General features: G+C 45.7%; 1 protein-coding gene across 1 annotated transcript; it reads left to right on the plus strand.

The window, feature by feature from the left end:
- Positions 1-238: 238 nt before the first annotated feature.
- On the plus strand, positions 239-10,575 carry ACCSL (1-aminocyclopropane-1-carboxylate synthase homolog (inactive) like). The gene is given in 16 exon segments (XM_007131210.2): positions 239-440; positions 443-587; positions 1,039-1,177; positions 2,575-2,634; positions 3,086-3,156; positions 3,548-3,611; positions 3,838-3,904; positions 4,893-4,990; positions 5,246-5,323; positions 5,661-5,761; positions 6,830-6,919; positions 7,672-7,717; positions 7,817-7,958; positions 9,252-9,394; positions 9,481-9,634; positions 10,439-10,575. Coding segments are annotated over 16 exon segments (1,737 nt in total).
- The last annotated feature ends 6,533 nt before the right edge of the window (positions 10,576-17,108 follow it).

Here is a 17,108-nt window from a genome sequence, read left to right on the forward strand (position 1 = left end):
AGTACAGTGCTCCAATAACTGGGCTTGGGGCCACTTAGGCATTGCCCTTGAATGAGCAGGTAACTCTTCCCGAATTCATCTGGGCCTACAACCAAGGTGTGGAGGTAGGAGGAACTAGTGACCAGCCTGAGATCAGGCCCAGACCTTTGCTGCAGTGCATGGACTCTCTTTCTCTGCAGGTTCCAGGCAGCCTGCTGAGGCCAATAGGAATACCCAGAGTATGAGTGGCCCATCAGACATGCCCTCCATGCCCTATGGCCAGATGAGGGACCAGGCCCTCGGAAACTGTGACATCCACACCCAGCTGATGGAGATGGTGCTGTCCTTGCGGCAGACCGTGGAGGATCACATCACGCAGCTGATGACCAGGCACCAGCAGCAGGACCTGGCGCTGGAGAAGCAGAGGCACAATCAGGCCGTCAGGGACCAGGAGGCCTTCCTGGTCACTTAATGTTCCAGATGCTCCACTACCTGCAGTCTGGGGCCACAGGTGACGGGAGCTTCCAACTGCCTAACGCTTCCATGGACTCTAGGGTCGATGTCGGAGGTGGGCAGCAGGCCAAATCATCCAGGCAGACTTGCCAGACGTTTTATCAACGGAGTGATGTTTTGTGGCAAGACTCCTAGTTCCAGAGCCAGTGTATAAGAACAAGAAGTAAATTATTTGTTTTAAGCCACAGAGTTTTTGGTTTGTTACAGCAGCCTAAAACCTGATCAAACTAATCAAATGGTTCTTGTGAAAATGGGCATCGTAGTATTTATGTAATTTTGAAATCTGGCGTCATGTTTCCAAAGATATATTTTGGCTATATATATATATATATATATATTTTTTTTTTTTTTTTTTTTGCGGTACGCGGGCCTCTCACTGTTGTGGCCTCTCCCGTTGCGGAGCACAGGCTCCGGACGCGCAGGCTCAGCGGCCATGGCTCACGGGCCTAGCCGCTCCGTGGCATGTGGGATCTTCCCGGACAGGGGCACGAACCTGCGTCCCCTGCATCGGCAGGCGGACTCTCAACCACTGCGCCACCAGGGAAGCCCCCAATGGAGTGATTTTGAAGATACATTTATCAGCTATGACCGGTCCAACCGTGGGATGGACATCTCTGCCTTATACAACTCCAGCTTCCAGGACTACAACACCTACCAAGGAAACCACAAGGACAAGAACACCCTGGTGAGGATGGGGGGACATACTCGAGGGCCCCCATCACTAGGATTTACTGAGTCCCGTGTCAAGTACTGTGCACTCTCACTGACTCTTCCAGCCCCGTGAAGTAGGCACTATTTTCTTCTATACGTAAGGGGATGGGCACAGAAGTAAGGTGATGTGGCCAAGAAAGTTGACAAGCTGGGTCTGATTTCCCCTCCTGTCCCAGCTCTTACCCACTAGGAGTCACTCTGGTCACTGTGGTAAGTGAACCTGCCCTCACGGAACTCAGTCTGGTGATGGATAGCGTCGGCCATTGGGGAAATGAACGTGAATAATGTTTGCAAGAGCACTAAGGGGAGGCCTGCTTTGGGTGGTCAGGAAGGATGTTTTAAAGGTTGAATCAGCCAGCCATGTGGTGGGAGTCGGGGTGGGGGTCCTCCAGGCAAGAGGAACAGCATGTGTGAAAGCTTTAAGGTGGGGAGGGCTTGGAGTGATTGGACAAGGAGGCCCATGTGGCTTGAGAAGAGACAGTGAGCGCTGTGACAGAGGTATGGATGGGATCAGGCCACTGTGAGATGTTAGGATGTTATCCTAATGGAGGTGGAAGAGGCTTCCAGCAAGGGAGGTTCACAACAGCTCTCCAGCCAGAGGGCGGAGGACCGCACTAGCCACACCTTTCCTTCTGTTCCCATCTAAGTGATGTGTGGCTGGTGGCCATCTTCTTTTCTGGGGGCCAAGTGAGTCAGGTATCCCCACTGGCCTCTGAGGGGTCACACCTCTTCCAGTAACTTGAAGGGCCCTTCCATGGAAGTGGAAAGAGCAGAGATGGATACACACAGGGCCTGGGCTGGCTGAGGATCCAGGCTCCGGGGCCAGTCAGGTGGAATTCTGCCCATCACCAAGGTCACATGGCTAGTAGTTTATCAACCTTTCTGGGCTTCACGCTCTTTAAGCAGAGATCAGAATAGAACTTTTTTCTCAGGAGTTGTGAGAATTAAGGCAATTCACAGGAAGCACTTACTCTAGTGTCTAGAACATAGGAGCTCAATGAATGATAGCTGGTACATAATATAACTATTATTATCTATAGGGCTGGCCAAAAAGTTCATTTGGTTTTAAGTAAAAATAAAAGACATTTTTCATTTTCACCAAGAACTTTATTGAACAACATATTCATTAACCAAACAAACTTTTTGGCCAACCCAATAAATGGCTCGAAAGAGGGAAACTTGCAAGCTGTGAGATCTTTAGGGTTTGTAGAAATTTATCTAATATTAAAGTTGTCAAACATGGATTGCATTGCCTCATGGAGCAGGGAGACCCCCATCTGGGCTCGTCCAGCATAAGTACTTGTGACCTGGTTAAAGGCGTCCATGTAGGGCAGGGCAAGAGGAGTGACCTTAGATTCCTTCCATCTCCAGGGCTACATCAACCTTGGTACCAGTGAGAACAAGATCTGTATTGATCTGCTGGCTGAAAGGGTAAGCCACGTTCCGGGCTGTGCTGGGACCCACCTTCAGGACCAGGCCCCCTAGAATGTTCTTTGGCATGTTGTAGATACAGGAATAAGACTTAGAAGTTTGGGGAAGGGAGTGGGGAAATAGCTTCTAGAATAGCACATCCAACCTCCTGGCTGGGCTGTGTTGGGAAGTGTTCTCTGGATGGATATATGATGGGTAAGCTGCTAAGGGAGCCTCCGGATCAAATGTAGGGTTGGGGAAGTTGTCAGACACTTCCCAGGGGATAGCTATTTGTATAATCTTTGACAAGAAGATTGAAGCCTCTGTTCACCAGGGAACATGAAGCATATATGCCCATTTCCCTCTGGGAGGCCCTGTGTTGCAGGGCAAACACCCATATGCGTCTTAGGAGCAGGCTGAAACTTCTTGGGCATCCCTGGTCTGGCTGGGCTCATGCTCTATTTGTCAACAGTTGACTCAGACTGACATGCTGTACATTGATGAAGACCTACTGCAGTATCCTGATTGGAGAGGGCAACCATTGTAAGTAGCCCCTTACAGAGCTGGGGTCTCCTGGTCCACAGGCACCTGTCCTCATCCAGGGAAGGACTCAAGGTGCCAGATTCTCTGCTGGGTGCCTACCTATTTTGGGGGATAATGACTTCTAGAAAATGCCTAGCCCAGAATATTATAGGAGGCAGGCTGGTATCACAGAGATAGCACTGCCCTATAATTCAAAAGGCCCAAGTTCTTGTCCAAACTCTTGCAGTTAATATCTGTGTCACCTGGGGAGTTGAGAGCCTCAGTCCCCTGTTAACCCTGTAAGGACCCTGAGGTTGGATGGTTTGCTCTTTCAAAAAGACCCAAGTCTAGACTGTAGGGAAAGCCCACGGGCAGGCCTGGGAACCACAGGTCTTTCTGGGTCTGTCCACAGCCTGTGGAAAGAAGTAGCCCGGTTCCTGACCTCCTACTGTAAGGCACCTGCCCGCCTTGAAAATGTGAGTCTCTTTCCAGCCTTCCTGCCACCCTGGGGGAAGACCATATTCTTGGGGGCCTCTCTGCCTTTCCAGCAGAGCCCCTCAGAGCCGGGGCAGAGTGAAGGTCAGTGGGTCCTAGCTGAGGAGACCCCTCATGTCTGTCCTCCCAGGGGGAGGGAGACGGGGGAACTATCCCTCTTACGTGACAATTGGTTTTCGACTTCTGCCTTCTGTGTATCTTCTTCAGGTGGTTGTTCTAAATGGCTGCTCCTCTGTCTTCTCCGCACTAGCCATGGTTCTGTGTGATCCAGGTGGTAAGTCAGTGGGCTCTGCGTTCCCTCAGGGAAATAGCAGCATGTGGACATGAGTGCATGGGCACTGGGCCTTGGGAGAGAAGAGCAGCTTGACTGAAGGCCTTTCCCCTAAAGTACTGGGGTGCTTCCTGCACTGGTTAGAACGTCTTCCTACTATGTCTGCTGGAGCGAGGGATTTGGGTTCCCATTTAATATGGACATGTGACAGTCCTCAAGGAGGTCTGTCCCAGGGATGGTGACAATGGGAGCCACCTCATTACAGTATTAGTTGGACTTTTGGTCTCAACTCCAATCCAGACAGCCCTAGTAAACTAGACAATATAGGTGCTCTATCTCCTCAAAAAACAAACAAAAACACCAAAATCAAAAACTGAGTTCTAGACCAAATAAAGCTTGAGAGATTTGTTCCCAGTCTCCTTCTTAACAATGCCTCTTAACAATCTGAAATAAGAATCTCTGATTTCTTGATGAACCTACTGCATGGGAGACTTGTTACCAAGACGGCCATTTCACTTGAAGGGATGGGTCCTTGATTAGCCCATCAATGAGGCCGAATGGATGGGAAGAAAAGAACACATGAGATCACCAGGGTCACATGACCTGAGCCATGTAGAGAGATGAGAGCCCTCCTTGTGTGTGGACCTCAGCCTCCAGTGTCAGTCTGGAGCTGACAAGACTTGCTGATGACCCGTGTTCTACCTGCTGGCAAGCCTGGCTTGAGTCCCTGGATTCCAAGTCACTTATAGCAGTATTCTTCCCTTTCTCCTCTAGTGTACCTGCAAAGAAGAGACTTGAGTTTTGTTTCCCCAAATAATGTTTAGAAGAGTGGGTTACTTTTATAGAGGCTGTGCCCCCAAAGCATTCATCCCTAAGTAGGAGGGATTACCCAACTAACCTTCTCTGAGTGTAGCGTTGCTGCTGGTCTGAGGGTCCTGGCACGTTCTGACTGGGAGACCCTGGACTAACAGCTCTGCCTCTCTGCTTCCAGAGGCCTTTCTGGTCCCCACCCCCTCCTATGGTGGCTTTATCTTTAGTACCCACCTGTATGCGAAAGTTGAGCTGGTTCCTGTCCACCTGGAGAGCCAGGTCAGTGTGGGGCCCCTTCCCATGCTCAGCCCACCCAGGCAATGGAATGATCTTGGGGCATTTCCAAGGTGTAGGGGTTTCTTGCTTTTCTCCCATATAAGGTATGGGAGAAGGATGGAGAAATGGGGCAAAGAGGGTATGTGGGACTAGTGCCCTGGGTATGAAGGTAAAGGATTGTTCACGGTTTACAGGAATGAGGAATCAAGGCTTGGAAGCTTCCATATAGGTGGTTCTCAGGCTGTGTTTGTCTTCCAGGTCACTGAGGCGAGCGCCTATCCATTCCAGCTCACTGTAGACAAGCTGGAACAAGCCCTGCTCGGGGCTAAGATTGAGGTCAGGGGGGAACCAGGTCTTCAGGGTGGGCACTGCCACCCTGGAAAGGGACTGAGTATGGACACTCTGGTATAACTTGTTCACCGAGACGCTGTGGACACCTTCTTCAAAAGAGATAGTGTCCCAGGGCACATCCTCCGAGGAGCCCTGGCTATGGCGGCCCCCAGAGCTCCTTCCTGATCCCCTCTGTGGGCAAAAATATGATAGTTGCTCCTCTGAGAGCCCACTGAGGTCTTGATTAGGTGCTCGATACTTGGTGCCCTGACCTGATCTTTGGCTGAACTTGATGTAGATGCGAAGGACTTGTGTTCACTTGGTTATGTTTGGTTCTTTTTAGGGGAAAAAGTTCAGAGACCTTGTGCTAATCAACCCTCAGAATCCTCTGGGAGACGTCTACTCCCGAGACTCAGTGATGGAATATTTGGAATTTGCCAAGAAGTATGAGTTCTACCCCCTTGAGACTAGATGAAGTCCATAAGAAGGGTTCCAATCACTCATAGTCAAGGAGTCAGAACCAGAAATAATACACCCTAAATATTCTTACTGCATGGTATACTTTGTGAAGTTACGGACAACTAACTGAAATTGAAATGAAGGAAAATGCACCCACCTGCTCACTACTTCAAACTGTGCCATTTCCTTTCTAGCCTTTGTCCATGTGCACATACCTACATAACAGTCATCATATAGTTCTGTTGCCTTTCCACCTCTTGTAGCATAAGCACTTTCTTCCCGCATCCATTTCCCAAACTACTTGGCTTGAGGTGCCAAGGAAGACAGCCTCTCAGACCTTGTGGGGTGAAGATGAGTCCCTGTAGAATTTTCATGTCTCATTTCTAAGAACATGTTAACATCAGTTATCTCTGAAGTCTGGAAATAGCCCTCTTAGGGTGGATAGTCTTCTTCTATCTAGAAGAAACCCTTATTCAAACTTCATAACGTATCCAGACCAATTAATGGCAGAGCAAGGGACAAGAGGAAGAATGCTGGGGGAGGTCTACATTCCAGCTCTAGCACCGGCTAGCTGAGGGAATTAACTTTCTGTCTCAGAAACTTAGTTTCTTTCTGTGAAATAGAGGTAACAGTACTGCTTCAAAGGGCTGTTGGGAGAATAAAGGAGATGAAGCACATGAGCACTTAGCCTACTTTATAAACCTATTCGATTCAGATCTTGGGTGGCAGCTCCTGACTGTACCAGAAGAGACCTCTCTGGGATGCCCAGTCCCTTCCCACTAGTCTCTGCTTGATGGTTGAAGCGTGAGGTCGAATGTTCTCATGCATGTCTTTTGGGTCCTCTTCCTTCCTAGTACCCCCAAGTCAGTGTGAAAGGTCCTCTCTGGTGAAGGAGAGACCCTCTTCTACCTTGCCACACCTCTTGGAAGGGTTGGATGGGCTGATGGGGAAGTAGGAGTGTCTGATCTGTGTCTAGAGAGGACCATCAAACGAAGCGAGCTAACAATTAGGGAGAACCTGGATATCGTCCTCCCTCTTTCACCCAACATGCAGGTATAACCTACATGTGATTATAGATGAGATTTACATGCTGTCTGTGTTTGATGAAGCCATCCCATTCCATAGTGTTCTGAGCCTGGAGAGGTGAGTTGGTCTTGGCTGGAACTGGGAATGAGAACCATGAAGTTCCTACTTTGCAGGGTGACTCCATGGGCCATAAACTTAATTGGCTGCATGCCAGGAACTGAGCTCAGAGCCACTGGGAGTGTGAAAGTGAGCAGAGCATCATCTTTCCTCCCAAGTGTCTTCTCTAAACGCCATTTTGTACATGAGATAACTTGAGGGAAAGGTAGCATATGCATTGTCAAAAGTCAAGTTGAAGCCCTCCAGAAGGTCAGGGTAGGAACTTCTTGAGAAGTAGGGCATGTGGAAAGAATAGAAATAGAGCAGAACTTTCTTAAGGGTAGTATTCGGCCCTAGGATAGGATCCAGCAGGCAAAGCAAGAGAAGAGCATGCCTGGAGGAAGGAAGAGCTTCACCAAATGTGGGGCAGTAAGAAATAGGTGAACACATTTTAGAAATGGTGGGTGGCCCACTTGTGTAGAAGCCAACTGCCAAGAAGGTGGCTTTGGACCAGCTGTAGGAAGACCACGAGCCAGGCTGAGGGCCCTGGACTTCATTCAGTGGGCACTTGAGAGCTGTCCCATCTGGTTCCACAAGGATACCTTTTGTTGACTTCCTGGCTTAACTGGGGCAGCTGCTTCTTGACTTTGGGTCCCATAGGCCCTTCTGTCTAGGAAGGTCCTCAAGGCCACTTTCACCTTCCCTTCATAGACCCCAAGTCTTCATCCTTCAAATATTTCTCCATAATCTTGACTGTACTCTCTCCTCTCCAGTTTGCCTGACCCCAACAAGACCCATGTGATCTGGGGCACCAGTAAGGTAAGTCCCAGCTGCCTGTCCTTGGGTAGGGAAGGAAGTCGAGCCAGAAGCAGAAGGCAGACCAACTGGGTATTTCCTTCCCTGCTTCTCTTCCTCTAGGATTTCGGCACCTCTAGCTTCCGGTTTGGCACTCTATACACCCGCAACAGGGAGGTGGCCTCTGCCATGAGCTCCTTTGGCTACCTCCACAGCATCTCTGGCGTCACCCAGTATAAGCTGTGTCAGCTGCTCCAGGACAGAGGTACTGAGCCCTGTTCAGGGCCAGACCTCATGGCCACGGGGAATTCCTGGGTCTGCTTGGGCCTCTGACATGCCTTCAATACAGTGAGACCCTGTTCACTGTCTTGGATTTAACAGTGGCAGGACAGGAAGTTTACAGGAGGGCAGGCTGTAGCTCAGATGATGCAGCCGGGTGTAGACAGAAGATGGAGGTGCTGGTCTAAAACACTGGCCATCTGGTAGCTCGTGCTCTGCTTGGAAAGGGGATCATCAACTGTACTCTAGGACTTAAAGGTGGGAACTTCAGAAATGAGTCTTTATGTGAAGGTCAGTTTTCCCTCCCCCAAAGCTGGCTTGCTCCAGGCAAAGATTACAAAGGAACACCCTGATTCCTCGAATATGATTTAACTTCATCTTCCAGTGTGGCCAAAGGAGAGCTGCCATTTGGGCAAGTTGGTGTGGCTACATCTATGGCGCCTGAATTCACCTTCCCCTTTTATGCCATTGCCCAAACTTAGATAAGGGCTCCTTTTAAAAATTCCCTGTAATAGAGCAGATGCCAGGCCCGAGGATTTAAATTAAAAGCGGGGATATAATGAAACAAACTAATGTAATCAGATAATCTGGTTTAGAAAACAATTTGCTTTCAGCTTTGGGTGGGGAAAGGGGTAGGTAGGAGAAATCCAGCTGGATGCCTCCCTGCATGGTGCCAGGCCCTCTGATAGTTTGGTAGAAACCAGGTTCCCAGCTCCTTGAACGCTGGTTCTCAGTCTTGGACGCACATGGGAATTACCTGGGAAGTTTAAATACTGATGCGTAGGCTGTATCCGTGAAGATTTTGATTTAGATGTCTGGGGATATAACCTGGGCCATCAGGCCTTTTAAAAGCTTCCCAAGTGGTTCTAAAGCGCTGCCAATGCTGAGGATAGTTGGGCTAAGATCATCCTCAAGCATGACGATGAGGTTCTTCAGTGTCCGTTTGTTAGGGTCTAAGGCAGGAAGTAAGGGAGCTATGAGTACCTGCTACTTGCCCAGTTGACAACAGAAGCATCAACCCCATTTAGGGGACACCTCAACTTCTTGCCTCAAGGGTGTAAACTCAAACAGAACTTTCCTACACAATTATTGAGAAGCCCAATGTCTCCACCTACCTAGTGGAAACGGGTGTGTTGGGTATAAGTCAGTTCAAATATAATAAGTCAGGCTTGGATAGAATCAGCAGGCACGAAGCCCAGGTAGGGAGCATTTTGTCAGGAACCCTCTGGCAGATCTTAGCCCTGAGATGTGTGACAGCCCTCTTCCTCCACCCATCCAGAATGGATTGACAATGTGTACCTGCCCATTTATCGCTTCCGGCTGCAGGAGGCTCACAGGTACATTACTAAGAAACTGAAGGTATTGAAAGTCCCTTTTCTCAATCGTGGCTCTGGCCTCTATGTCTGGATCAACTTGAAACAGGTGAGTTCTGGGAATGAAGACAGGTGTTACAGGGCAGATCTGCCTGATGGGTTTTGAGCTCAGCTTTGTCACTCTGTCCTCCCCAGTACCTGGACCCATGCACATTTGAGGAAGAGCTGCTCCTCCATTGCCGCTTCCTGCACAACAAGCTGATTTTGTCCCGTGGCAAGACCTTCATGTGTAAGGAGCCTGGCTGGTTCCGCCTCATCTTTGCAGCTAGGCCCCTCCTGCTAAGAAGCGGTGAGTGGGGCTGACCTCCCAATCCTGGCATCCTTCAAAGGTGCCCCAGCCACTCCTGTATGATGCAATAGTGGAGTCGCCCTTTTTTTGCCTTTAGCAGCCTATAGCTCCAGGCCTTCTAGGCCCTCTGTTTCCACTTTCATATCTTCAAACTCCTTTGTAAACAGGAACTGATAGGCACTTGAGGTATATTATACCTTTTGGGTGTCTGGTCTGTGTCTGCCATTGAGCAGGTCATTGGGACCGTAAGCTCTCAAGAAATGGAGCTCTGCCCATGTGGGACTTGCTGGCTACTAGGTGAGATAGACAGGGAGATGACCTAGAAGTCCCTGTATGCTATACTGTGGAGTTTAGATTCTCCTCTGAAGGTTATGGAAACATGACATTCATTTTATCTATTGTATCTCAACACATGCAGGTCACTGTTCTACCTGCTGGGAGCATAGCAATGAATAAGAGAACATTTATGTTACACAAATATCTTTTGGGCTAATGTGGAAAATAGACTGAGTGAAGGGCCACTAGAGGCAGAGAGAAAATGATGAGGCCAAGGCCATCAGCTAGGTGACAAGATTTGATCTGAGTCATGAAGGTAACTGGCAGGCAGGGGCTGTGATGATGAAGCCAAAAAGAGCCATGGGGGATGCGGCAGGTCGACTTGGAAATCTATCCCAAAGAGGGGAAGGCTCAAGTTCAGCATCCCTGAACGAGAGGCTCTGTGGTGGTCTGCTAGGACCTGGGTATATCTGGGGCCCACATGAAACCCACTAAGTATTTTTCTCTGTCCCCATTTGGACCCTCTAGCCATGCAGCAGTTCCATCAGGTGCTAGTGGAGCAGGGGCAAGATTGGAGAGTGAAGCAACTGGAGGATGCAAAGAAGGAGGAAGTGTCTACCTCCCAGCCAGCGGCTCCAGCCAGTCTCACTCTCAGGAAGCCCTGATGTCAGCCTCGCATCTGGAAGGCTGGTGTACTGACCTGGAGCTGTGACCAAACACACAGTGGGCTCTTCCAGGCCTGAGCTCATCTGACCCCACCATCAGCCCCCCTAAGCTGAGCATCTGTCATTTTTTGGAAGCTTTACATCTTTTTAGTCTTCCTAGCCATTGTGTGTGTGCAAAATGTTTTTATGGCGATTCCGGTGGGAAAGCCTAGAGAGGAATAAAGGGAGCTCTCTGGATCCCTATTTAGATGGGTTTACTTTTATATTTGATATCTAATAACTTCCATATTCTTTTAAATTCCAGGCCTGTTTTGTTTCTTATTCACATGCTTCATATCACCTTTTGAGAGCTAGATGATTTTTACATTTTTGATGACACTTAATTAAAATTTAATTAAAAATTAAATTTAAATTAACCTTGGTGGGGCAGTGGTTAAGAATCTGCCTGCCAATGCAGGGGTCACGGGTTCGAGCCCGCAGTGGTTAAGAATCTGCCCGCCAATGCAGGGGTCACGGGTTCGAGCCCTGGTCCGGGAAGATCCCACATGCCGCGGAGCAACTAAGCCCGTGCACCACAACTACTGAGCCTGCGCTATAGAGCCCGGGAGCCACAACTACTGAGCCCATGTGCCACAACTATTGAAGCCCGCGTGCCTAGAGCTCATGCTCTGCAACAAGAGAAGCCACCACACTGAGAAGCCCGCGCACCGCAACGAAGACCCAACGCAGCCAAAAATAAATAAATAAATTTATTTAAAAAAATTAATTTTAAATTCTAAAGCAGGTTATATGTGAAGAACACTTCTGGGGCAGATCAGAAAGGAAGGGAAACCGTGATGCCTAATTGGCGGAGCATTTTCTAGGTGTTGGATGCAACGTCCCATCGGATCCTTTCACAATCACGTCCACCTTATACACGAGTGGCTAAGTGGCAGGATGGGGGTATAACTCCAAATGTTTCTGCTTCCAAATACGAGTTCTTTCCATTCTTGCCTTTTCGAAAGGCTTTTAAAATGAATCTCTGGTGATAAGCCTGAGGTCTTCCATTTTCATCTCTAGTGTTTCCAGCTGTTCAAATCACACCTCCTGTGCATTTCTCTGCAAAGCCTTTGTACATCTGAGCTTTAGTCTGAGCACCAATGCTGTGAAATAGGCAGAGTGGGGACTACCACCATTTTATAGATGATGGAAAAGCTGTTAGCACCCACCAATGGCTTTGGTCAGTCACTTGGGTTTGGGACCATTCTTCCTCTCTTGGGTAGGCTTGTAGCCTGATTCTTCAAGATTTTTTACACCAGAGAAGTTTTTTTAGAAATCGACTTGACTAGCCGACACAGAAAGGGAATTCATTGGATGCATGAGGGAGCTCATGGGGCCAGAAGAGAGGGGGAAGACAGGAACCAGAGATGTTCTTGGCATCTCTGCTACGAGAGCTCATAGCCAGTCTCGTCAGGGCGCTGTCCTGGGAGGCAGATATGATGCCTTCCATGGAAGCGATAGGCCATTGCTGTCTTCTCTTCCACTCAAGATTCAAATGGTTGACTGGGAAGAATTTAATTTTTTCCCATCCAGGAACACAGAATATCCCTCCATTTATTTAGGTCTTTAATTTCTCTCAGCAAGGTCTTTGTAGCTTTCAGTGTACAGGTCTTAGGCACATCTTATAAATTTATCACTATATTATGCCTTTCATGTTATTGTCAATGTATAGATTATTAATTTCATTTTTAGTTGTTTGTTGCTAGTATATTGAGACAATTGATTTTGTATCTATCAAGAACTTTGAAGGCTCTGAGGTTTTACCTTACTTGTAAAATAACAGGTTTCATGGATGCTGGCGGAAGGCATGAGAATCTTGGGTCAGAGACAAAGGATAACTTATTAACTCACAGCAATAGCAGTAATCAGTATTGGCTTTTGGTTCCCCAAACCCTGATTCCTATAGGGCAAAGTGAAGGGGACCAAGTGATGCCTGTACATGCAATGGGGTGTGTTGCAGGAGAGGATAACCCAAGCTTAAGGAACCTAATTCTTTTGTAATGAGCAGTAAACCTGCCTGAACTTTGGCCCCGAGGGAGAAATTATCTTTATTATACTTAGTAGTAAACAAACCTACCCTTTGCTCTGGAGGCAGACACTATATCACTACCATCCAAGGTTGGCCACCGTACATATATGTACACATATACACACACACGTATGCACGTACACGTATGCACGTACATATATGCATGTACTTACACACGTATATATAATCCTATACAGCCCAGAACAAAGGCAGTCAGTGTCTCTGCTTGCAAGACAGGCAGAAACATGAGAGACCTGGGAAGAACCATCTCCTGACAGTATCTTGAGACCTTGCTAAATTCATTTATTTAGTCCTAGTTGTTTTGGAGGGGGATTTCATTGAATTTTCAACGTACACAATCATGTTGCCTGCGAATAAAGATGATTTTCCTTCTTTCTTTTCAATATTTATGTCTCTTATTTTTCTGTTCTAATTGCATGGCCTAGAACCTCAAGTATAATATTGAATAAAAGAAGTAAGAGAGGATATTCTTGCCTTGTTCTCAATCTTAGCAGGATTGAGTTCTGTCTCTCATTCTTAAGTACTGGATGTATTTTTCATACTGCCTTTACCAGATAGAAGAATTTCCTTCAATTCCTAGTTTGCTGAGAGATTTACCATGAATGAGGGTTCAATTTTTGTCAGATGTTTTTATCTGCACCTCTAGAGGTAATATAATTCTCTTTTAATTATTGTGATAAAATCACATTGATTAAAAAAAAAGTTAAACCAACAACATACTCCTGCAATAAGCCCCATATAGTCATGATGCATCATCCTTTCATATATTGTTGGATTTGGTTTGATATTAAGAATTTTACACCTATTTTCATGAAGGATATTGTGCTATAATTTTCCTTTTTGTAATGCATTGTTGGTTTTGGCATCAAGGGTAATACTGACCTCATATATGTTTCAGGAAGTGCTCCTTTCTCAATTTTCTGAAAGGTTATGTCAAATTGCTTTTTTAAAATTTTTAAATGTTTGGTAAAATTCACCAGTAAAGCCATCTGTACCTGGAGTTTTTCTTTGTCAGAAGGTTTTTACCTGTGTTTCAATTTCTGTAACAGATATTGGGTTATTCACATTTTCTATTTCTTGTGTCACTTTTGGTTGTTTGTGTCTTTCAAGAAAATTTGTCCATTTCATCTAAGTTTAATTATTGACATAAAATTTTTTATAACATTCCCATATTATCCCTTTATTATCTGTAGGATCTATAGTGTTACCTCCTTTTTCTTTACTGATACTGAAATGAATTTCTTGATCAGTTAACCTAAATGTTTATCAATTGTATTAACATTTTCAAAGACCCAACTTTTAGTTTCATTGATTGTTCCTTGTTTCTCTTCTGTTTCATTTCTACTTTTATCTTTATTTCCTTTTATTAACTTTGGGTTTAATTTGTTATTTTTCTAGCTTTTTAATGTGGAAGATTAGACCAATGGTTTTTTTTTTTTTTTTTTTTTTTTGCGGTACGCGGGCCTCTCACTGTCGTGGCCTCTCGCGGCCTCTCGCGTTGCAGAGCACAGGCTCTGGACGCGCAGGCCCAGCGGCCATGGCTCACGGGCTTAGTTGCTCCGCGGCATGTGGGATCCTCCCGGACCGGGGCACGAACCCGTGTCCCCTGCATCGGCAGGCAGACTCTCAACCACTGCGCCACCAGGGAAGCCCTAGACCAATGGTTTTTAAGCTTTTTTTTTTTCAAATATAAGCATTTAAAGTTATTGATTTCTCTCCAAACATTGCTTTAGCTACATCCCATAAATTTTGATAAGTTGGTTTTTTATGATCATTCAATTTCCTACTTTCCCTTGTGATTTCTTTTTTAGCTATAATTTATTTAGCAAATATTTAGTTTCCAAATATTTGGGGTTGTTCAGCTGTCTTTATTAATGATTTCTACTTTAGTTCCATTGTGACTAGAGAACATAAACTACAGTTTCAATCCTTTGAAATTGAGACCTTTTTAGGGCCAAGTACATGGTCTATTTTGGTCAATGTTTCATGTGCACTTGAAGTGTATTCTGCAGTTATTGGGTGTGGTGTTCTATACATGTGAAGTAGGTTAAATTGTTTTATAATGTTTAAATGTTCTGACCCTTACTGTCACTTGATCTATCTATTACTAAAAGAGGGGTGCTAAATATTCTAACTATAATTATTGATTTGTCTGTTTCTCCCTTTCGTTCTGTCAGTTTCTGCTTCATGTATTTTGAAGTTTTGTTACTAGGCATATAATTTTAAATTGTCATTCTGAGGAATTGATCATTTTATCATTATGAAATGTCCTTTCAAATTATTGGTAATTCTTTTTGTTTTGAAGTCTGTGTCAGATATTATGAATGCTACAGCTTTTTTATGATTCTTTTTTTGGGTGTATGTGTCAAAAAACACATAACATAAAAATTTACCATCTTAACTATTGTTGAGTGTACAGTTAAGCAGCATTAAATACATTCACATTGTTGTGCAGCCATCACCACCATCCATCCCCATTACTCTCTTCATCTTATAAAACTGAAAATCTATGCCTATTAAATAATAACTCCCCATTATCGCCTTCCCTAGCCCCTGGCAGCAACCATTATACTGTCTATGATTTTGACTACTCTGAGAACCTCTTATAAGTGGAATCATACAGTATTTGTCTTTTTGTGACTGGCTTATTTCACTTAGCATAATGTCCTCAAGGTTCATCCATGTTGTAGCATGTGTCAGAATTCCTTCCTTTTTAAGGCTGAATAATATTTCATTATATGTATATGCAATGTTTTGCTTATCCATTCATATGTTGGACGCTTGGGTTGCTTCCACATTTTAGCTAGAGTGAATAATACTGCTCTGAACATGGGTGTACGATGATCTCTTCAAGACCCTGCTTTCAATTCTTTTGGGAATATACCCAGAATTGCTGGTCATATGGTAATTCTATTTTTAACTTTTTGAGGAACCTCCATATTGTTTTCCACAATGGCTATACCATTTATATTCCCACCAACAGTACACAAGGGTTCCAATTTCTCCACATCCTCGCCAACACTTGTTTTCTGGTTTTTGGATATTAGCCATCCTCTTATGATTATTTGCATGGTATATTTTTTCCAGTTTTAGCAGTTTGTTTTTTCATTTAACATGTCTCTTGCAAACACCATATTCTTAATCTTACCATTTTATCCAGTCTGATGATCTTTTAACTGGTCTTTGGTCATTAATTTAATGTAATCATTGATATGGTTGTATTTAAGTCAATTATCTTGCTATTTGTCTTCTATTTGTGCCATATGCTCTTTGTTCATTTTTTCCTTCCTCCACGCCTTTTGAATTAATCAGGCATTGTTTTGTATCCCATTTATGCTTAGTTATACCTTTTGATTTTTTAAAGAAAACTGTTTGCTCTAGAGATTACAATATATATCCCTTGCCCTCAGTGAGAAGTTCACAGTCCTTACCAGGGTTTATTAAGATTCATGACCTGATCCCCGATCGTATCTCCAACCTTTCTCCTGAACCCTGCAAGCTCCGGTGGTCGGTATTAGGCTTGTGGCAGTTCATTAATGTTCCACACGGACTCTAACCTTCAAGGCTCTCTCAGAGGCTTTCTTCTGCTTCCAACACCCCACACTCCAGCTAGCTAACTAGTACTCAAGCATCACTTCCTAAGTGTTTAGGGTGAATGAATGTGTGTGTAAGGCTTCCTGTATGGGGCCAATGCATGTGTGTGTGTGTCAGGGAAGGGGGCAGTGGTGTTAAATCTCCCTGCCGCATGCTTCCAAGGCACCCAGTAATCTTTCTTATTAGTTAGCACATTTGTATGTCTGCCTTCCCAGTCAACCATGCAGGCCCGCTGTTTGTTTTGCCATCACTGTATCCCAGCACTTTGCAGAGATCTTGCACAACACAGGCATTCAATAAGACTACTTTCCTGAATTAAACAGAATGATATGACTTAAATGGAGAGAACTGGCTTATTTTACATAACACGGAGGACCAAAAAGTCTTGAGAGCTGCTCAAGGTCACAATGTTAGTGGCAAGGCCAAAGCGAAGACAAGAAGTGGAGTGATCCGAAGACAGCCAAGTCTTCCCAGGCATATCTGTACTGATGGATCCTGCTTATTGCTTTTCATGGAGAAAAGGAAACTTTTCCTACTCAAAGGCTCGGCGCGGGCCTGGGACCTTGGTGGTCTAACTCATTGCCAAAGTCCCAGAATGTGCAGGGTCCCAGGCAGAGTTCACCAGATGTTCTGTAGAACGAAAAGAGGAGAAATTACAAACTCAGGTTAAAAGCTTTCATAGGGGAAGGATGTTTTCAGGATGCTCTTTTTTTTTTTTTTTTTTTTTTTTTTTTGTGGTATGCGGGCCTCCCTCTGCTGTGGCCTCTCCCGTTGCGGGGCACAGGCTCCGGACGCGCAGGCTCAGCGGCCATGGCTCACGGGCCCAGCCGCTCCGCGGCATGTGGGATCC

This window comes from Physeter macrocephalus, chromosome 16, assembly GCF_002837175.3.
Source record: "Physeter macrocephalus isolate SW-GA chromosome 16, ASM283717v5, whole genome shotgun sequence".
NCBI classification, from domain to species: domain Eukaryota; kingdom Metazoa; phylum Chordata; class Mammalia; order Artiodactyla; family Physeteridae; genus Physeter; species Physeter macrocephalus.